At 35.6% G+C, this 22846-nt stretch overlaps 1 protein-coding gene across 5 annotated transcripts; it reads left to right on the forward strand.

Moving 5' to 3' along the window:
- Positions 1 to 485: 485 nt before the first annotated feature.
- On the forward strand, positions 486 to 21756 carry LOC111154495 (family with sequence similarity 76 member B). 5 transcript variants are annotated; one of them, XM_022514115.1, is made up of 10 exons: positions 486 to 780; positions 1606 to 1670; positions 2512 to 2566; positions 3648 to 3803; positions 5588 to 5787; positions 9322 to 9369; positions 9566 to 9646; positions 10305 to 10440; positions 13543 to 13644; positions 19091 to 21756. In XM_022514115.1, the coding sequence occupies exons 1-10, from the start codon at positions 694 to 696 to the stop codon at positions 19178 to 19180; spliced, it is 1020 nt and encodes a 339-aa protein (XP_022369823.1). In that variant the 5' UTR covers positions 486 to 693; the 3' UTR covers positions 19181 to 21756. The 5 variants fall into 5 exon arrangements, with proteins under 5 accessions (XP_022369823.1, XP_022369824.1, XP_022369825.1 ...); XM_022514116.1 differs by having other exon boundaries at positions 10308 to 10440; positions 19091 to 21750; XM_022514117.1 differs by lacking the exon at positions 9322 to 9369 and having other exon boundaries at positions 5588 to 5777; positions 9583 to 9646; positions 19091 to 21750.
- Positions 21757 to 22846: the final 1090 nt, after the last annotated feature.

Below are 22846 nucleotides of genomic sequence, written 5' to 3' on the forward strand. Positions count from 1 at the left end.
AGATGAAGTACTTAGCTTTTGACCAATAACAAATAGAATCAGGAGGGACTTTGGTGATTTGGTCCAATAGCAGTCAAGGGGAAAAAAAGAGTGGAGGCAGAGAGTAAACCTCCACGAACACTTGCCCAATTGGATTGGGCCGTTCTCACTGAAACCTAAGACTGGCTGCTACATACAAGCGCTACTGGCGCCTTTGGGCGGGGCGAGTTTGAAGCGGATTTCGCGCGCTGAGAGCGTCGGTCCTTCATTGGCCAGCAACTTCCTCCCTTTGTGGGAGCTCCCAGCGTAGTCGGGGTTAGGGGTTGGGAGGAGCGACCGAGTGACGCAGTAGCCATCCCAGCCAATCAGAGATGGGGAAGCGAGGCCGAGAAGGAAGCGGATCCACTGCCGCGCAGCTAAACCGCATCGAGCTATCCTCTTCGTCTCCCTCCGCCGCTATAGGGGCCTAAGCGGGAGCGGTTGGGACGGCGTCACTGAGAGGGCTGGGGGCGGAAGTGGAGGCGGAGGGAGACGGTGCAGACCGCAGGGCCTTGGGCCTTAGCGGCGAGGCTCTGGTGGGCGCGAGGCAGGGGAGGGGGAGGAGGAGGAGCCCGCGGCCCGGGCGGCGGCGGCGGCGGCGGCGGCGGCGCCCGAGTTCCCCGTAGGGCCCCGCCTCGGAGCGGGCGGCGGTGGAGGAGGAGACTGAGGAGCAGGATGGCGGCCTCGGCCCTGTACGCCTGCACCAAGTGTACCCAGCGCTATCCCTTCGAGGAGCTCTCCCAGGGCCAGCAGCTCTGCAAGGTCCGTGGGCGCTGGGCGGCGGGCGGGCGGGGTTTCCTCGGCCGGAGCCCGAGGGAAGCTGGGTGTCCGCTGCGCTGCAGCCCGGCTCTCTTCGCCCGCGCCTTGGGCGCTTGGAGCTCTTTCTTGCCTCCTCACTCGGGACCCGTTTATCGAGGACATGGGCATCAGATGGGAGGGGCCCATGAGAGAAGACAAGATTCTGCCCTCTTCCAGGCGGCCCAGGAGGGGGCCGGGCCCCACCAACATTCAGGGGTCTCAGGGGTGGGGCTGAGTGAGGCGGCAGCCACCTGTCTATGCCGCAGAAACCCTGGGGTGTAGATGTTTTCATCTCGGTTTTCTGCCTGGACTGTCCTCTCCTTCCACCGGGAGGCAGGGGACGGTTTTTGCACTTTCTTGCTAGGAACCTGAAGCCGCAAAGCTGATGGCATCCTTCTTCCCTGTCCAGGAAAGCGAAGCGACTGGTTTGGGGACAGAATGCTCTATGATTTGGAGCTCCTCCCATCCCATTAAAGCCAGGATGCTGTCTGTGAACAACGGTGCAAAATTTTAAGTAGTTTCGCATTTAACCAACCCTTGAAATCGGCCCTGACAGCTTTCTTAATTTGTAGCATACCCCCCACGTCAAGTAAAGACAAAGACACCTATGCCTTCCCTAAGGAAATATGCTGTAATTGGCCACTTATATGATAAATTACTCAATTGTGTACGTTGGGGGACAGGTATTATTGATGTTTTAGGAATTTAACTAGGTTGTGTAATAGTTTTCTACCAGAAAAGTGAAATTGGGGACTTTGAGATAGATACTAATACATTGTCTTATTACAGGAATGTCGGATTGCGCATCCTATTGTAAAATGTACTTACTGCAGATCAGAATTTCAACAAGAGAGGTTTGTATACTAAACAGTTTTTGATTGTTAAAGACACCGTTGTCTGTAAGGAATACCGGGGGGTTGTCATCCCGTATTTGTGGTGAAATACTTAAATATGGTTTATTCTCTTAAATTTTAAGTTGTAAACCTTTTATATGTGCTGGGAGAGACTATGTTGACACAAAATTAGTGGCTGTTTTACAATTAGACTAGTTTAGTCTTGTGGACTAAAAACGCAGACATAAAGTTACTGTTAAGCTGTAAAAATGACAAAACATTAGTGCTGACATGGACTTGAAGAAAGGTCTGTATTGTTACCAAGTATCTTCCAAGGTGAAATCTAGTAACTTGTTACCAGTGGAAGAACAGCACATACTTTTTAACAGGGTGATTTCTTGTTAAAGGATCAGAGCACTTATAAGAGAGTAGCCTAAGGAGAAGAACAAATAAATCATTTCTTCATAAGTAGATTACTGGCATCATAATAGTGGGGAAGGCCCAGAGGAAGGTTAGGTAGGCAGTGAGATATAAGGCTGTGCATAAACAATGGCAAATGTGAAGATTTTGGAACTAGATAGGAAACATAAGGATTTTTTTCCCTTTGGTTTTTGTTTCCTTTACTAAAAGATACACAATAAAAATGTGTGAAAACATTTATCATTTATCTAAAGTTCATGAAAGAGGAGAAAATGTGTATAATATGCATCCCTAAGAAGATCCTTGGTCTGTATTAGAGGAAGTTTTAAGAACTACTAAAGCAAATGTCAAATATAAACTGTATTTGCTTTAGTTCGACAGTGTGCTAATTACTTCAGAAAGCTATGTAAATTTGATCATCTATATTCAATTTCCTTTTCAGCAAAACTAATACAATTTGTAAGAAGTGTGCTCAAAATGTGAAGCAATTTGGCACGGTAAGAATGTTTTACGTTTTTATTTCATGTTACTGTTCCTAGTCAGTGTTTTTCACAAAATGGACTTTGTAAAAAATATATATGGTTATGTCCTTAAATATTCCGGATGTTAGAATATTCCAGGAAAGAAATTTTCTGTAGACTGTCTGATTGGATGACAGTCCAGTCAGAGGATGATAGTGTTTGAAATCAGTACTATTATGTGCATGTTTTGTGTATATTGAATTTCAGTGTGAAGTGTATGATTTTATTCTTCAGAGGCTCAAGTATAATAAACTCCTGGTTATGGAGAACCTCCTTATCTATAAAATTTGCATAATCCCCCCCCCCCCCCCCCCCCCCGCTTCAGAACCTCTAATAGCTTTTATGTAGTAGTCCAGTTCAGGCACTTATTCTTAAAAGTCAGGACATTATGCTAGTATAATTTTTTTCTCACATGTATAGGACAGTCATTATTGGTATAGTACTGTTATGATTGGTCAAAGTGCTGGCCTTATGGTTCTGTAAAATCCTGAATTATCTTTTGAGTATCAAAGAAAATCAAGGTATGTTTGTTACAGTTTAGGTTAAATATGCTTGTGCCAATTCTTAAGGTGAAAGCTCGTGGGTAATGTATATTCATTTCATCATCAATAACTGTATGTGATTTAAAAAAAGCTGTTAAATTTTTTTTAATAAATGAAACAGTAATGAGAATAACTAAGTTATTAAATTAGTTCATGCTCCTAAATACTGGATGCATGAAACTTTTCTATCAGTGTCTATCTTTATTTTCATTCTTTGAGAACATTTTCACATATAGCTTTTATATAACATATCATCCAATCATAAGTACATTTCTCATGACGATATTTAAGAGAGTTAACAAAAAGTTGCATGATTCTAGAAATAAATGTTAGTAAATGAATAGGAACATGAAGAATGTCATTAAATGTGACAGGGTAACATACTTAACAGAAAGCTTTTTTATCTCTTTCCTTAATTAGTCCTAGAAATATGTCTGTATACAGGTATATGTTTTATGTAGCAAATTTTTAATTAATTTTTAAATGTCTCAGTTAAATGTGTATCTGCTTTTCAGCCTAAGCCTTGTCAGTACTGTAACATAATTGCTGCATTTATTGGTACAAAGTGTCAGCGTTGTACAAATTCAGAAAAAAAATACGGACCACCTCAGACCTGTGAACAGTGCAAACAACAATGTGCTTTTGATCGAAAGGAGGAAGGAAGAAGAAAGGTATTTATATTATGATATCTTCTGGAAATTAAATGAAACACACAGGTTGGGAGTTATTTTAATGACTACACTACTGCTACATGATGTATCCTTTGGGTCCCTGAAAATGGTTAGATGGAAGTGCAGGAACAGTGCATTTTCTCCATGTTTGCATCATACATAGATTTATGTTGATCAATTGAGATTATTATATTTTTAAAAAATACTCTGTGATAGCTATTCCGTACTATTTGGTTATCTAACATTTTGTTCAGGAAAATTACTAACCGCTTTTAAATCCTTTCAGCTACTTACCCTTTTGCTCGTTACTTGAAGTCACTGGTGTTAAAAAATACCTGATGGCACATTAACACGTATAATTCAAAGTTAGTCTCGTGCCTTTTGACTTGGGGCTTATGTTTTCAACCATTGTTTGTTTTGCTCTGCCTACATTGACTTAAAAGTATGTGTGTGCCTGTGGCATTCCTCTGCTGGTCGGCATTCACATAGGCCTCCTGTTGTCTGTCAGTTCTGTTGAGTTGGAGGATGACTGTCTCTTTGAGAAGCTCCCCCAGGTTCTTCAACAGCAGTATATGTACCCTAGTTGTAAGACATGGCCCTCCAGTAGTTCTTGTGTGAACAAGTAGAAGAAAGAAACTTTGTTTTATTTTTTTAGGGCTTAGTCTTAGTTTTGGAAAGAAGGCTCTTTTCCTTCCTCTTGATACATGTATAGTTGATCTTCATTATTCGTGGTAGATAGGTTCTATAAAGTTGCTGCGAACACTGAATTAGTGAATATTGAAGTATTACTTCTAAAGGGGTACTATAGGATTAGGTTCTTGCTCTGGTCACAACATGGTAATCATTCGATCAATACTTAATCTTGTTTTGTGCATGTTTCTCTTCAGAGACATCTTATGTAATATAAATTGTTGTTCAGTTCCATTGAAGTCATGGCAGACAGCACTATATGCCTGACGGAACTTACCTGAATTATGTATTTTCTACATAAGGTATATCACAGCTTTCTTGTGCTGAAGACCACTATACATCACTTCAGCAGTACACTTGGGGACTGTTATAAGCAGTGGAATCACCGATACGAAAGCACAAATGTAAAAAACATGGCACTAAATAGACCGTTTATGGCGTAAGAGCTGAAAGAAGACCAGAGTGGCACCTTGTTAAACCTCTGCAGGGAATGTTTGCTGTCCGTCTACAGAAATGTTTTGCTGCCACGTGCATGTTCGTGCATGATCATGAAAGTGCTGCAAGTTGATTTAGGGGTTACAGATAAATTTCAGCAAGTAGCTGGTGAATTTGCAAATGGGAAACCTGGGAATAATGAGAATCAAATGTATATGTTATTCAGGCTCTCCTTATTTCTATAAACTAACAATTTTCACTGTAGTGGGGATTACCTTGTCATTTTAGTAATTACACAGTGACTTAAGAATTCAGGCCGGTGCTTAGGTAAGATTCTTTGAAATATGTCAATTTATGCTTAATTCCCTGTAATAAGAAAATAAACTCTTCTCTCAAAATTAAAAAAAAACCTCAAAACTAATGGAAGTCCATAGATCATCCTTACCAATTTTACGACCTACCAGATGAGCATTTTCCCAAGTTTCATGAAAGTCTTTTATTTCCATTTTGTAATGACCTGTGTGTGTGTGTGCATGTGTGTGTGTGTGAGAGAGCGCGCACATGAGTCTACGTCTGCGCTAGAAGTTGAATAGTTTATTTTTTACTTAAACTCAGTTTATAGGCACATTGAATCTAATACAAATATTTTCTTTAAAAAGGTTGACGGAAAGTTATTATGCTGGCTCTGTACTTTATCATACAAGAGAGTTTTGCAGAAGACAAAAGAACAAAGGAAGAGCCTGGGATCTTCACATTCAAACTCATCTTCTTCATCTCTTACCGAGAAAGACCAGCATCATTCAAAACATCATCACCACCATCATCACCATCACCATCGTCACAGCAGTAGCCATCACAAGTAAGTACTTCCAAATCAGGTTTTCTAAAATCCTCTTGGCATTTAATGCCATGTATTGGTGTTTAACTTTTTGCAAATACTACTTTTGTACAAGTCTGGTTTCTGTTGTACGTGGTAAGCTTCTTGAGTGTTAGGGGCCTTTTTCCTACTTTATTCAGTATACAGGTGCGCCTTATTTTATCACATTTTTTCCTTTATTGTGCTTCACAGATACACATTTTTTAACAAATTGAAGGGTTGTGATAACCTCGTGTTGAGCAGGTCTGTGGGCACCATTTTTTTTAAGATTATTTATATATTTATTTGACAGAGAGAGAGACAGAGAGACAGAGATCACAAGTAGGCAGAGAGGCAGGCAGAGAGAGTAGGGGAAGCAGGCTACCTGCTGAGCAGAGAGCCTGATGCAGGACTCAGTCCCAGGATCCTGAGATCATGATGTGAGCTGAAGGCAACCACTTAACCTATTGAGTCCCCCAGCCGCCCCTGCGGGCACCATTTTCCGACAGCATTTACTCACTTCACATTTCTGTATCACATTTTGGTAATTCTCAACAATATTTCAAACTTTTTCTTTATTAAATTTGTTATAGTGATCTGTGATCAGTGATTCATGACTTCCTGAAAGCTCAGATGACGAGCATTTTTTTAGCAATAATTTTTTAATTACTTTGTTAAGGTATCTAGTTGTTTTAGGTATAAGGCTTTTGCACACTTTAATAGACTATAGTATAAATATAAGTTAGGTGCACTGGGAAACCAGAAATGTATTTGACTTGCTCTATTGAAGTGTTACTTTTATTGCGTGGTCTAGAACCCAACCCAAAGTGTCTTTGAGGTAAGCCTGTATAAAATTATACACCTGGAGTGTGGTTAGCTGTTTACCACAAAAATAAAGATAGGACCTTTACGGAATTACATAAAATTATGATCCTATGAAGTAAAAATACAAGTACACCAGAGTTAATACTTCATTGGTTTTATGTTATTAAAGGCCTCAATATTCTTCTTTTGTTTAAATAATTGGTAGGATTTTACTTGTAAAAGTTATATTTACAGTTAGAAATACAAATTATAGTCATATGCAGTTATATTTACCAGTGACTAGGGTATATACATTCAGTGTTTTTGTAGATCATGATAGAAGCATTCTAAATTTTGAAGTTTCCAAAAGTGTGAAAAATAATCTTTTAAACTAGCAGTATTTCGCAACTTATTTTAAAATACATAGACAGGAATTCTATTAAAATATAAATAATTACTTGATTTTTAAAGTGCCTTGGGAGGGAAAAGTTATGTAGTGGTAATATGTGTGTGATATAAAGTTTTTGAATTGTGGTTTTAGTCTTCATGGAAAAATCAAGAATATATTAAACGCAAAATGGACAAAACAGGGACATGATAACCAGTTTTCAGAAGAATTTTTTTTTCCCAAATTTCTCTGAGTCTTTAATATTTTAGGTAGATAAAACATAATTTCATTTCTAGAAAATTGATGCCTATAATATTTAAGAACACGTTTTTAGAATATAATGTAGTGCCAATAAGATTTGATTCTAAATTAGAGGCAAGCACATGTTATGAAGTTTTATTGAGGTACTGATGTTTACTTAGCAATTTTTCCACTTGCCTTACCCTGTTGTAGTACTTTCTGCATGCTGTAGTTGTGCAGTGCATAGTGACTTCTAATCTAGCTCTTGTGAAGAAATCTCATGGTGCTTCTGTCAATATTCCAAGGAACAGAGGAACATAAATCTTTCTTGTTTTTGCCTTTTTAAGAAAAACTGACAAAGTAACTATCACAGACCTGCTCCTGAAACTCAACTAAAGTGTCCTTTTCTCCTGTCCTTTACAAATTTTTGTTAGTGTGTGATAGGACACCGAGTATGTTTATAAAGATCAAATTCTGTGACAGTAACTTCATCTTTAGAAAGAATAACAGGTGTCAAAAGTAAAAGGAATAAGGATGGTATTGACCCTTAATTTTTTTTCCTTTTTATTGCTTAAGAAATAGAAATACTGTTTTGTATTTGATGGATATATACCATTTAGTTAGTAGGCAACCTGTTTGTGAGGTTCTATTTTAATTTTAGTAGGTTAGAATAGTTAGGAGGAATGTACATACTGTGATATATATATAGTGGTGGGTGGGGTGGAGGAGAGCAAAAGCAAGTCAATCTGGATCCAAGAATGGCCACCTCAGAAAGCAAAGATGTGAATTCCAAGTGTTTTTGTTAAGCCATTAAAATGTGATTATTCTCACTTTGAGATCCGGATAGTGCTGTTAATTCATGTGTGATTATATGGCTTGCTAATGGTTATGATGAAATTTGTAAAAGAAAGAGCAACTGAATCTCACAGTCATGTTGCAATTTATTGCCACAAATAGAGAATAACTCAAGTTTATAGAATTACAGCATTTTTCCCCAACTAGGTGTTTATTTACAGCTGATTTTTAAGAACATGATCTGATTGTTTTTTTTTTTTTTGCTTGAAAATTTCTAAAGCTACAATAGTAAATTTTATTCTCACAACTATATGTACTTATTTTTATTTATTGTGTATGTCACCAGTAATGTATGATGTGTTTTTATGTATATAAACTCAATTTAAGTTTGATATTCCTATAAGGTATAAATTATACCCATTTCACAGATGAGGGAAGTAAAGCTCAGGAATTTTAAGTAACTGGCAAAAAGGTCACACAGCCTAGGTCTTTTGAAATCTTTTATTGTATAAATATGTGGCGTCTGGTATGTAGAAGATGCTCTGTACATGTTGAATCAATAAATTAGGGGTTAATGCAGGATTGGCTGATACGTAACTGCAGGAAAACTTGTAGGGTTCATAGTAAATTATAAAGTCATTATTAGTGTTATGGCATAATGGAAAAGAATTAGTAATATAGCATTTAATTATAAGTAAAAGTAAAATCAGTTCTTACTATAAAATTCCCAGTATTTTCAGCTTGTATTTTCTATAGTCCTGACTCAAGAAACATCAAGAGACTTTGGAGAGGGTTCTTAGGAAAACTAGGAAAGAAACAAGATTATTTCTTGGTTCAACTTGACACACTATTCTGAGCAACTGGAATTACTCCGAAGGAGGATTATTAGGAAGGCCTTTAAAGATCAAACATTTTCTGTCTGAAATAGTAAGGGCAGCCTAAGTATGAAGATTGTCATACTTCATAATTAATAGAGCCTTGTGGGTTTAGTGCTTATATACCCCAACTTTTAGTATGATATTAAATTGGCTTTTGGAAAATGATCTGATAAAAGAGAGAATTTAATCTCTATCACTATACCTTTGTTAAAGAACTTAGTAGCAATTGCCTAGCACTTATTTGATTCGAACTTATCTCCATACAATGTGATTTATTTAGAATATGTTAGCTTAGTTCAAAAACTTAATTGAATATTCATTCTCTGAACGAAAGATTCTAAACATATGCAATTTGAGTCCATTGGAGAGAATGTTGTTAAACATATGTATTAAATAAATGTTGTTGTTAGATGTCATTTATATATTTTTCAGAATCAGCAATCTGAGTCCAGAACAAGAGCAGGGACTGTGGAAACAGAGGTAAATATGTTAACATATTTTCTGAAGTATTTTGATACATATATATTCTTTTAATATGCCATCCCTTTAACTTTGTTACTTAGGCTTTTAAAAAATCAGTGATATTCGGTAATTATTTTAGGGGAAGAAGAATAACTTATCACTTGGTGCCTCTGCCCTTTTTACTCTAATTATTCTTATTAATGTTTGGTTTCAGCCATAAATCCTCTGCAGCAATTCAGAATGAAACTCCAAAGAAAAAGCCCAAATTGGAATCTAAGCCATCTAATGGAGATAGGTAAAAATGAATTCCTTTAGCGCTACGAAAATTCAAGTTAGTTGAACAGTTACAGTTGATTGCCAGTTATGACTAGGTAAAAGAATAGAAACATTTATCTTCTGCATTGACTTTTTTGAGTCACCTAGAAGAGTAACCATAATTAGTTAACAGTTTTAACTTAATTTTGGCAATGAACAAGTGGCACTGAACTGTTGTTCTATTTGGGGAATACATTGGGTTTTGAAAACAGGAGAACAAATCTGAATAGAACATTCTCTTGATCTTAATTTTTCTTCAGTGAAACACAAATCTAAAAATCTAATTGTTATGTTTTAAATTGACCTGCTTGGAAAATGTATTGAAAGTATTATGAGCGTGAGTTTGTTTTTAGTTCATTAGCCAAAAGTTTGCTGATGTTACTGTACAAATTGGCTGCCTATTGCTTTACACTAGAAGTATTGACCCCCTAAAAGCTAATACTGAATTATATTTCTGCAGGTGTATGTAATGTGTGCCATTAGTAAGGTAATTTGCCAGTTGCATCCATTTCTGTCAGGTACATATTTTTTTGCATTAGCCTTAAGGATGTTTGTGGAATTGTCTAATTTATGCAATTTGAACACCTGCTAATTTTCCTTCTACTTCATTTAACTGTGTTTTACTTTTTTCTTTTTAGTAGCTCTATAAATCAGTCAGCAGATAGTGGGGGAACAGACAATTTTGTCCTTATAAGTCAACTGAAAGAAGAAGTGATGTCACTTAAACGTCTCTTACAGCAGAGAGACCAGACCATTTTAGAAAAAGATAAAAAGGTAAGAACATGGTTCACTGAAGCCTGCTAAGATTTACATCTTAAGTTATGCTTGAAAATGCAAGTTTTATTAGACTTCAGTAATTTGGTAATTTTGTGGGTAATCCATATAAGACTAGACACATTATAGGTGAAAATGGTCTTTCAGAATTTTAGTTTTAAGAATTAACTGAGAGCTGGGGCGCCTGGGTGGCTCAGTGGGTTAAAGCCTCTGCATTCAGCTCAGGTCATGATCCCAGGGTCCTGGGATCAAGCCCCATGTCCGGCTCTCTGCTCAATAGGGAGCCTGCTTTCCCCTCTCTCTCTCTTTACCTGCCTCTCTGCCTGCTTGGGATCTCTGTCTGTCAAATAAATAAATAAAATCTTTAAAAAAAAAAAAAAAAGAATTAACTGAGAGCTAATTTGAATTGTAATAATTTCTGGACATTAGTTTTCTGCAAACCTGTAGCTTAAAAATAAGCCTAATGTCTTAATTTGAAAATGACATATAAATGGAATATCCACTATGTAAATTCTTGTGATTTGAGAAAGTAGTTGAGTTTAGTCTTTGACATGCCAATCGTGTATTTAATCCAGATCAAATAACTGGTGAAAAGTCGTGCTATGGGAGTTTCCTGTGTGGTAGTCTGTGATTAGCAGTAGGTGTCTAAGATCATTTTGTAGGAACCAAGTATACTTCTGAGGACTTTGTCAGTTAGATTAGGAGTGTCAAATATGTTGTTAGTTTTGTGAAAAGTTCTAACACTTTCTGTGTGAACTGGAGCAGAATGCTTTCACATATTTGGTCCTTAGTTTTTTTAAAAATGGAAGTATTAATACCATCTCAGGAGGTGGTTGTGAGGATTACATGAAATATAAAGTACTTACTACAGCTCCTGCCACATATATAGTGCTCGTAGCTGCTATTTCTGATGTCATCTTTGAGGGTAGAGCCAACTTTTGTACTTGTTTATAGTCTTACACTATAAACTATTCTAGTTTGACTTATTTTAAATGCCTTCTGCAATAGGAAAACATTAAAAATATTCCTTTTAAAACTATGAATAAGACTTTATTATAATGAATTATCTCTATTTCTGAGTATCCATAGTGGTGCTTAAGTCTGAGCTTGGCATTTAACAACTTTTGTTAAATTTTCCCGTACCTTGATGGTTAGTAGATTTAAATTTATTTTAATACATTTGTATCTTAGTTTAAGCAAATTCAGTATATGAAATTTAGGATTGACATAAAAATAGAATAGTTAGGAGTATCTTACTTTTTATAGTTCTTTTTGATTAGCAGAATTTTTTGAATTAATGAACTTTTATGGAAATTTGTTTTATGCACAAAATTTTCGAGACATATCTATTGCACAAAGATTTACCTATATTAGCCTAGGAAATCTAGGTAAAATTGAATAACATAGTAAATTTGCTATAAAGTAATAATTCCAAAACCAAGTAGTAATGCATTGTGGAATTTTGACTTTATTAGTTTTTTGGTTTTGTTTTTTTTTTTTTTCATAGCATGACTCATCTGTTTTAGTGCAGTTTGTTGAAAGTTTTCTACTTTTGTTAGTGTTCCTTTAAAAAAAAAAGTAATGGGATGGAAATAAGCAGTGTTGTAAGAAAAATAATAATTCTAAGCCTAAAATGGCTACATATTTGCTATTTTTTCTTATAATGTAAATCTAAGGCAACCAAGATATTTTCTTAAATTTATTTCACTTTATTCGGTGACTTCTAGAGCTAGCCATGTATCTCTAGTGATCATGAGGATACAAAAATGAGTAAATAAATTGGACACGATCCTTATCTTCCAGAAATTCATAATCTGAAGGCAACACACAGTGGAATGACAAGAATAATTATCTTAGTGATCTGATGTGAATTGACATTTCAGAATAGGAATTCCTTTGTAATGTAATAAACAGAGAGAGAATTCAGTTATTCTTTGAATTTGGCAAAAGAAAAGGCTTTTATTCGGGCAATAAGAATATAATACACCATGACTTTCTTTCTCTTTTTGCTGTTATATATCTATACAAAAAGAACATGGAGGGGCGCCTGGGTGGCTCAGATGGTTAAGCGTCTGCCTCCAGCTCAGGTCATGATCTCCAGGTCCTGGGATCGAGCCCCATGTCAGGCTCCCAGCTCAGTAGGGAGTATGCTTCTCCCTCTCCCTCTGCCTCTCCCACTGCTTGTGCTCTCTCTTTCTCTATCTCTGGTATCTATCTCAAATGAATTAATAAAATCTTAAAACAAAACAAAAAACGTACAAACCTTTAAAACTTATATGTAATGAAAACCATTTAAAAATAACCAGAAGCTCTCTTCTCCATGGTTCTGATAATGAAATTATATAGTATCAATTTATTTTTTAGTTCAAAGTCATAAGGATTTTGTATTTTTATGTATGTCATTGATATTTAAGAAGAAAATGTAGCTTCCTCAAACCACTGATTTTTTCCCTTACATTTGTCTAAGTTAGCAAAAATTTTAAATTAACTCCCTTTTCTTTCTCATTCCATGTTAGTTTTATTTCTGTACTTTGTTCTCCATTTTACCTCAAATCTTAGGTGATATTGGATACATAATTCTGGATGTAAATTTTAAAGTAAAATCATTATAGCTCATGGTTGATAAAACCACTCCTCTTTGTACTTAACCATTGTGACATTTTCCTCTTTTGTCATTAAAAGATTATTTTAACCTGAAATCACCTTTAACATTTACTTTGTTTATATATAATGTGAAGTATGTTGTAATTGAAGCATTTTTCTGTGGTATAAGCCATTAAACTTTCCTGTTGGCATACCAGTTGCCAAACTCTGTGTCCAGCAAAGCCATTTTTAAATTGAAGCAAAAAAAGGCATCTTCTCAAAAGTTTTACTGACAGTTCAGTATTATCTTAACTTTAAAATATACTATAATAAAATAGAATTTCATTCCACAAAACAAATTCTAAATAAGTTATAAAACTCAGGAAGCTGCTAACATCTTCCACTTCTATAATGAATTGCGAATTTATAATGAAGGATGTTTAAAATGATGTTTGTGCATATATTTTTTTTTACATATGCACATATATAAATTTATATTCTTCTTTTTCTGTTTCTTAGCTAACTGAACTAAAGGCGGACTTTCAGTACCAAGAGTCAAATTTGAGAACAAAGATGAACAGTATGGAAAAAGCTCACAAAGAAACTGTGGAACAACTTCAGGTAAATGACATTGTTTATATGTACTGTTATGCAAGGAAAGCTAACCTTGCTTAATTGTAAATAATACTGTCTTAGACTGGTATTGGTATCTCTATTTCATGTGTATTTGGTGCATTTTCAGCTTTAATTTTGACTTTTTAAAGATTTTTTTTTTTTTTTTTTATATTCATTTGAGGGAGGGAAAGCAGGAACCAGGGGCAGACTCCCTGCTGAGTGGGGAGCCCGTCACTGGGCTTGATCCCAGGACCCTGAGATCATGACCTGAGCTGGAGGGAGACACTTAACCTGCTGAGCCACCAAGCCACCCCGATTTTGATTTCTTAATCCTGTTCCCATTAAGAGTTACTGCTTGAAATCACTTGGTAAGGGGATTGAGTATATTAATTGTGAAAACTTTTGCCTAAACTTGTTACGGGGTTTTCAGAGGAGGATACCAGTGGAGTATGTTTGGTTGATCATTGCATGAAAAATAAAAAATTAAAGATCGGATTCATGAAACTAAGGTGAAAATAAGGTCTTTAGTACATTGTACAGTCATTCTTATATCTTTCCAGATTATGGGAAGGGAGGTGGGTGTACAAAGCCAATTCTCAGGGACCTCAAGTGGAGGAAATTTATGCTACATGCAGTGATGAAAGGCAAAGGAGTGCACTTTAACCTTTGTACTGTGATTTTCAAGGTGCCAAATAGGATTCTGTGTGCTGCAGCAGGGAGCCTCTAGTGATCAAGGCCAAGGCCAGCCTCCCAAGAGTACTGCAAGGTATACTCAGGAGGATTCCAATATACAGAACAACTGAATGGTAAAGCCAAGAGTCACCATAGTGCCAGAGAGGGCAGTATCTGATGTCCGGCATGCAGAGATGGAGAGCATCCAGCAGGGATAGACACTACTCCCTTATTTAAGCCTTTTCCACCTTGGTTTCATAAATTTAGAAATCAGACCACACTAAATTAATTACATTTTCTGTCGATACACATTCTCACATCTAAGGAATTAATCTTTGGGTAACAGGGCTTTTAAACTTTAGTAATTTTAAGTCTTAAAGGCATAGAGGGTGCATACCAACACATAGAGTTTAGACTTCATGGGGGAGTGCAGCTTGGGAAGGAAGGGAGTAATACTGCCCTGAGTTTTTGTTTGTTTTTTTCATTGTAAAACCAGGGTATATTGTGCTATTCCTGCCTTTTGGTTTGTATTACTCATACATCTTTGAAGGTAGCTTAAATTGCATGAAATTGTAAAATGGATTTAGGAACCTGAATTTCAGTTATAGCCCTAGTCTTAACATTGGTCTTACAAAGAGTTTTAAAGAGAAACTTTGTGTAGAACCTGGCACATAGCAGGCACTCAAATAATTTGTTGAATGAGTATTGATTTATGGAAGTGTCCATCTGCCTTCTGTCCTGAGAAGTTGCCCATATAATTGTCGTTCTTGGACATTATCATCTACCAGTATATATTTGCTTTATGATATTCTTATGTTTCTCATTCAGTTATTATTGCTGAATGATTACCTGGCAACAGAATCTTCTGCCTGATGATCTCTGATTTAGAGTGGTATAACCAAAACTCTGGAGTAAATCCAGAATCGAGGTAACAGAAAAACTGTGAGCAATACTTAAGTTTATGATAAAACTTAGTATGACTCACTGTCCAAAAGAGCAGTTTGTTTTATTTTGTTGGGGACCTCCTCTTTGACATCTTATCCTGATTGGTATCTTAAGCCTAATAACTCTTCTTGATCAATAGCTGAACTTCCATGTAATAGAATAGCAACTACTGTTTAGATAGAAGTATGACATTTCTAACATGATTTTACGTAGGCTCTCTTATTTGTTCTTTACGATAACTTTGAGTTCCCATTTTACAGATGAATTGGTGGTCACATAATTAATCAGAACTGACATAGAAACCTATATCTTGTGACTCATTAAACTGTACTTTCTCTTGTGTTCCCACCACCTCAGGTCACTCAGGTTTCTGTTCCTTGTTATCAGATCACTTCCCTATATCTTTTGTGTTAATTGCTGGAGACATTCTGTTACAGTTGTGTATCCTCTTTTAACTGTAGTCCCTTCAACCATGTACTAGTAGGGTTTTCCATTTAGTTGAGTAAACAGAGTTAACTATTTTTCTTACCTTTTTGTTATAACAAATAACCCTGTAGCAGAAAATTTACTATGTTCTAATAGTTCTCAAAACATTTTAAACTGTTAAAAACCTGAGAAATAAGCAGTGAGCATCACAAGAAAAAATTGTGCAAAATACCAAAGTAAACCCAAAGTAAACAAACAACCTAAGTTGTCTAACAAGAATACCAAATAAAAAATCTACTTTTTGTTTAGGAGTGAAGTTAATGAAAGGGGAGAGGGGATTAAGATTTGAGTGCCTGCTATGAATCAGCCTCTGTGTTAGGCTAAGTGTTTTATTTATTTGATTAGTTCTTTCAACTCCTTTTTTTTTTTTTTAAGATTTTATTTATCTATTTGATAGAGATCACAAGTAGGCAGAGAGGCAGGCAGAGGGGGGGGGAAGCAGGCTCCCCGCCAAACAGAGAGCCCGATATGGGGCTCGATCCCAGGATCCCGAGATCAGGACCCGAGCTGAAGGCAGAGGCCCAACCCACTAAGCCACCCAGGCGCCCCCTTTCAACTCCTTTTGAGGTGGTGGTGAGGTTTCTGTTTTACGTATGAGAACATAGACTCCAGGATGCACAGCAGGATCTGTGTTACTCCAGGTAGTCTTTCCTTTAGGTCACTGTTTCTAAACATTTTTAGCTTAACTTGTTAAGAGTTTTAAATTATTTGATTTTTGCAGGGTGTGTAATAAAGAAGTAACATTAGGATAAAAATTTTAAGTGCATACGTATTTAAGTATTGCATTGTAAAATACATTTTTAATGTACCTAAATTAGAGTAACACACATTTGGATTTATCTCCATTTAACAACTGATACATTTGTTTTTCTTAAGGGCTTTTTTCTTACATAATTTATCAGCAAATAAATTTATTAGTGTTGTAGTTAGGAGAGAATGTATAAATGCAAATTGAAAATTAGCTGCTAAAAAAAGGGGAAACTGTTCTCACAATACCTAATGTTTGAGTTCTTGTGTTTCAAACTTAGAATATGAAAATTATAAACTTTGATTTTTATGGTTGCTTCTTATTGAAAACCGAGAAAAGATAATTTGAATGTTGTCAATATAAAAGGTTTTGGATAAATATGATTTACAGATCTGATGGCAATCTCTTTGAGGCACATTTGCAAAGATACCATTTTTTTATGCCCTTCATTAATCTATATTTTACAATTTCTGTTAAGATTTGTTTTTGGCAAAGAGAGTCTATGATAGTTATAAATTAAATAGCATGGAGCTAAAGGAGCTAACAATAAAAAGAAAACAATTTAAAACTATTACACTGACTAGGATTGGTCAGCTGAGCAATAAACCAGTTGATCATAAGTGTACTCACTTGACTTATTGCTAACTGCCAGGCATTCACATTATTTGTCTTCTGAGTTTTCAGACTTTTTAAATTTTTTTTTTAAAGATTTTATTTATTTATTTGACACAGAGAGAGAGATCACAAGTAGGCAGAGAAACAGGCAGAGAGAGAGGGGAAGTGGGCTCCCTGCTGAACAGAGAGCCCGATGCGGGACTCAATTCCAGAACCCTGAGATCATGACCTGAACTGAAGGCAGAGGCTTAACCCACTGAGCTACCCAGGTGCCTTGGACTTTTTAATTTTTAAAGGAAAACAAAATCCTGTTAAATTCTTTATGATTTTCTAGATTTAAAATTGAAATCAAATTTGAAATTAAAACTTTTTTTTTTTTTTTTTTTTTTTTTTAAAGAGGGCTGGGGACAGAGGGACAGAGGAAGAGGGTGACGAGAACCATAAGCAGACTCCATGCCCAGCACAGAGTCCGACATGGGGCTGTATCTCACGACCCCAAGATCATGACCTGAGCTGAAATTAAGAGTCGGATACTTTAAGCGACTGAGCCATCCAAGCACCCCTGAAATTGAAACTTTTAATTACCCCCTTATTTAACGACTATTGAATAAACAAATGCTGTTAATCAGGCAGACTAACATAAACATAGTTAGGTTTGCAAATACGAAATTGTTCTAAGAATATTTGCATTTAGGAGGTATAGGTATTGGGGAGAGTTTGGTTGAAGAAAGGTAGGGGAGTAGAAGTACAAAGCTTTGAAAAAAGGTTTATGTTTCATGAAACTGTTTAAGATGTTATACAGAGAAGGCAGGGTGTTATCTTGCCATACAAAGGCCAAAATTAGAGTAGAAGATGAAACACTGAGGTTAAAAAAAAAAAAGTATTATCTAGATAATAAAAAATGTTGATACTTGTGAAGGAAAATAAATGGTTTTCCTACATAAACAAGAGGAAAAATTTTGTTCCTTTTAGCAGCACTCAGATTCTAGTCTATTCTCAATACTTTCCCCATTTTGGCTCAAAAACTCCAACAGAAGTGTTTGGTCATTAATGTTTTTATATATATGGAGGGTTCTTATTACCTGGGTTTCCACAGTTAAGGGATCACATAGGGAGACAAAGGCAGTCAAAATATGAAAGTACTCACTTGAAGGTCGCTCTTTACACATTCCTTTTCACTAAACACTGGTGATTGTCCTAGTGCTTTGGCTCAAAGACAGTGTCTTTGGCAGGTGGAACATTTGAATGAAGGGGACATTCAGTTCAGATCAATGGCAAATTGAAACTTGGAATCTTTGAAAAATAATTTCATCCTTTCACAGATCTGAAAACAATGATGTGTAGATGTTCAAATTACATCAAAGGCAGTACCTAATGACTGCTGTGGCAATTAAACAAAAATGAGATCAGAGAGGAAGGACGTTTCTGCTGGGTGCTTCAAAAAAAACTAGTTGAATAGCATTAAATTGACAGGGTCCCTTTGGCAAAGTGATAAAGTGTGAATATTTTTACAAAACAGGCCTCTTTTGCTTATTCTATAAATAGGTAAATATCAAATAGAAGACTTTGTACATTTTGTTGGGGAGTATTCCTCCCAAATCATTATTTGGGTCATTAGTTAGAAAACTTATTTTCATTTTATGTTTTTAAGTTAAAGAGCCAGATATTTCTCTTCCTTATTTAAAATTTGACCCACTCTTAAATGTATTGTCTAAGTTGCCTTTTTTTTCTCATTGACTGTATCTTTGGACAACAGTTACATTAATATCAACATCTACAAAGGGGGCTGATAAACCAATGTAGAATTTTCCTTCTCCATATGCAGCATTAAAGAAATGAACCTTAATATACCAACTCTTGCATCTGGTCTTAGGGTTTCAATGAAATCTTGTGTAAGTGGAGAGAACAGCATTAAATAAGTAGTATTCTTCAACATGACCTGATATTTCAAGCATTTTTCATTTTAAATGTTTTTGTCTCCCACAGGCCAAAAACAGAGAACTACTCAAACAGGTCGCAGCATTGTCGAAGGGTAAAAAGTTTGACAAAAGTGGAAACATACTAACATCCCCTTGAGAAAGTAGTTATTCATGTAGTGTTTCTGCTGAAAATGTAAATTTGAGAAAAATTCTGTGAAGCCCTTAAATTCTGTGTAGTGGAGAAATATTTTTGCACACCAGATGAATTGGCGTGTTTCCTATTCACTTTTGTAACTGATATACAGCATTTTTTAAGTTGTAAAACGTTCAAATAAAACTTCAACTGGCTTGAAGTTACTTTTTAATGATTTGATATCCAGGAACTTTTTTGCCAGCAATAGTATTAAACACTTGTAAAGGAGTGCACGAGTCGTGCCCTTTATAAAATGCAACATGCAATAATAGAGTGGATGATGGTGTTCAGAAGTCAGAGCAGCAGGGCTTTCGGTTTGCTTGGTTTTGTTTTTACACTATGCTGATTTCAGATAAACAGTTTTCAATTTAGAAATACAAAAACTTTTAAACAAGGAAAATGGTAAACACTGGTTTTTTTTTGGTAATTGTGTTTTTACTTTGCATCAACATGAATTTAGGAGAAAATCATGGTGCTTTTATTAAATGAACTTCAGAGTATATGTAAATATGTTTTTAAAAGTTACACCATTAACATTAGTTAGTAAACTAGTATTTTCATTATTGGTATAGGAATTAATGTTTATTGTACAGTATTCAAGGTAAAATGTGTTCTGTTTTGTACAAACTACTGTAGATTTTTACTTACTAAGTGCCTTTTTGCCACCTGTTTTTATTTATAGGAATGCCAATCTTTTGTACATACAGTTTGTTTTAAAATCATGTTTAATAAATGTTTGTATATAAATGCATATGTACAGAAGCCTATTTCAAAAGGAAATCAAAGTTGTTAGTAAAATGTTTGAGATTCCATTAAGAACCGATAATGCATATAGACTCTAGATGGTTTTGTGGTTTGTTTCTGTGTGATATGAGAAGCTGTTGGTCACTGAATCCATTGAATTATGTAAAAATACTTCCCCAAAGATTTAATTTTAAATCATTTCTGATAGAGTAATTTTATTTTTTATGTCATATGGCTTCATGTTCATATTTCGTGAGTTACATGTTCTCTATTTTTCTTTTATAAAAGTTTTTAAAAATTTATAATTTTTCTGCAGTGGTCCATATATCTGCTTTCCCTATAATATGTGGTTATCTAAGTTAATATTTATGTACACCATATTTGATTTGTAAGTTTAAAGCAAATCTGGAAAAATTTAAATAAATCAATCCATGAGAATCTTTGAGTAAATTGGAATCTACTGTAAGATACAGGCACTATTTATAAGAAAATTATATCAGAGTCTTTAAAATTGTCTATAAAAGGTTGAGTAGGTTGGGATAGGTTATGTAAAGTTATTGACTAATTATTTTCTGATCCATTGGTTTTCAGCCTTTAATGCAATTGATCTCCTTAATAAATGCAAGTTCAGACTTCCAGTTCAATTGTAAAGCATCAGGCAATGCTAGGTATACTGTATAGAGTGGGAGAGAGTTCCTTCTCTTAGGAATTTATGGGCAAGGATTAAATTTAAGTAAACTGTTAATAAATTTATTAGTTTTTAAGTTGTTTTTAAACTGATTATAAATGTCAGGTCAAAGATCATCTTTTCTCAGAACACAGGATAGTTATAATTGTTTTTAACATAACCAGTGTTTCAGGAGATGATTCCTGCAGTTTTTCATTATATGTTGATATCAAATAATTCTTTGTCCAATTTGAAAACATTATCTAGGGTAATTTTGAAGTAATATAGCAAAAGATTGAATCAATCAGACTTGACTTGGAAAAATTAAACCAGTTTATTTTTATGAGCTCTTCATGCAATAATCTTCCTAAATTTAGTACTCTCAACAATGACAGATAATGCCTTCTTAACACAGATTTTAATGTTTGCAGGATTTGCTAAATTCGTAAGGTAGTCATTACCTTTCTTTGAAATTTATACTTTTATATTCTGGTTTCATAGCCATTTATCAATCCACAGTGCTCATTATAGTTTTAAAATAAACTGTGTAATAGTTCTTATAACATGTTGGAGCTGCTACTAAAAACCAAGGTGCCCCTTCCCCCTTTTTTAGGAAACAGATTAAAAATTGAAGACTCAGTCTCAGTCATTAAGCTTTGTAAATTCTAAGGCTAAAACTTTTTAGGGGCTTCACAGTATTTAGTCCTAATTAAATGCCCTCTCGTTATTCCATGACCTTATTTTATAACTTAATTTTTTTGCAATTGTATAAACTAGTAATTGAGTCCCAGTCCTGGATCTGTAGTGTATTGACATAATGAGCTGATATTTAAATGTGGACCTGTAAGGAGATACTATGGTGTGCCGTATTGTGCTTTTTAGCCCGTTTTCAGCTATTAATTAGCATTTACCAGTGAGGGTCATTTTGGCCCAAGTTATTTATGTATTAATAGCCTGTGAATATTGCAGTTCTTTTTAGATTGTATTGGTCTAAATATGCATTCTCTGGTGAACCTGGTAAGCTGTTCACATGTATAGACTATTGAAATACTGTACTTGTACACATCTGACTGTTGACATTTTGTACTTTTTTCTAAATCCAATATTTCACAATAAAAACTTGTCAAAAAATTTCTACTGGTTTCCTATTGCTTCTGCAACAAATTCCATAACCTTAGTGGCTTAAAACAGCAAAGGTTAATTCTCTGATAGTTCTGGGGACCAGAAGTCCAAAATCAGTTTTACTAATAAGCTAATGTCAAAGTTGGCAGAACTGGTTCCTTCTGGAGGCTCCGGGGAGAATCTGCTTTCTTGCCTTTTCCAGCTTTTGGAGCTGCATTCCTTGCATTCTTTAGCTCTTTGCCCCTTCCTCCATCTTCAGAGCTAAAAAAATGTAGCATCTTCAAGTCTCTCTAGCGCTGTCATCATATGATAGTCTTCTCTCTTTGGTCATGGTATCTCCCTCTGCTCCCTCTAATAAGGACATTATTGGGCCCACCTGGATGATCAGGAGTCCTCATATCTCAAATTCTTTTTTTTTTTTTAATATTTTATTTATTTATTTGACAAGAGATCACGAGAAGGAAGCAGGCTATCCGCTGAGCAGAGAGCCCGATGCGGGGCTCTATCCCAGGACCCTGAGATCATGATCTGAGCCGAAGGCAGAGGCTTTAACCCACTGAGCCACCCAGGCGCCCCGTCATATCTCAAATTCTTAGTCACATCTGTTGTCACATAAGGTAACCTATTGATAGAGATTAGAACGTGGACATTTTGGGGGACCATTACTGAGCCTCTCATAAGCTTCATCTACATTTTCCCAGTATGAGGCTTTGAAGTTAACAGATTTGAGAGAATTGGCTCAGGCAAACACATTCCGTTTTGCTACATGTTCATTAAGACTGCTTTCATGAGCTAGTGAGATATTTCAAAGCAATAATAAAGCAAATCAAGCTAGATGTCGTTTTGTTTTTACAAACTTTGGAACATGACTAAAACCATGCTATGTTGTTTGATAAAATGAGTTAAAGACATGATTTATAGACCTTTATGGTCTATAGACCTAGACCTTTATAGTCTAGTTGGGGAGACCATATACATGAAAAAATACCTGGAACTTTGGTATTAGGAAGTGCAATAAGAACCTGATAGCTTTTAGCAAGGGCATTCTAAGAATTGTGGGAAATTAGTCTGAGTCATTGCTTTCTCACACTTGAGCA

This window comes from Enhydra lutris, unplaced genomic scaffold, assembly GCF_002288905.1.
Source record: "Enhydra lutris kenyoni isolate GAN:26980312 unplaced genomic scaffold, ASM228890v2 scaffoldscaffold37, whole genome shotgun sequence".
Taxonomy (NCBI): Eukaryota; Metazoa; Chordata; class Mammalia; order Carnivora; family Mustelidae; genus Enhydra; species Enhydra lutris.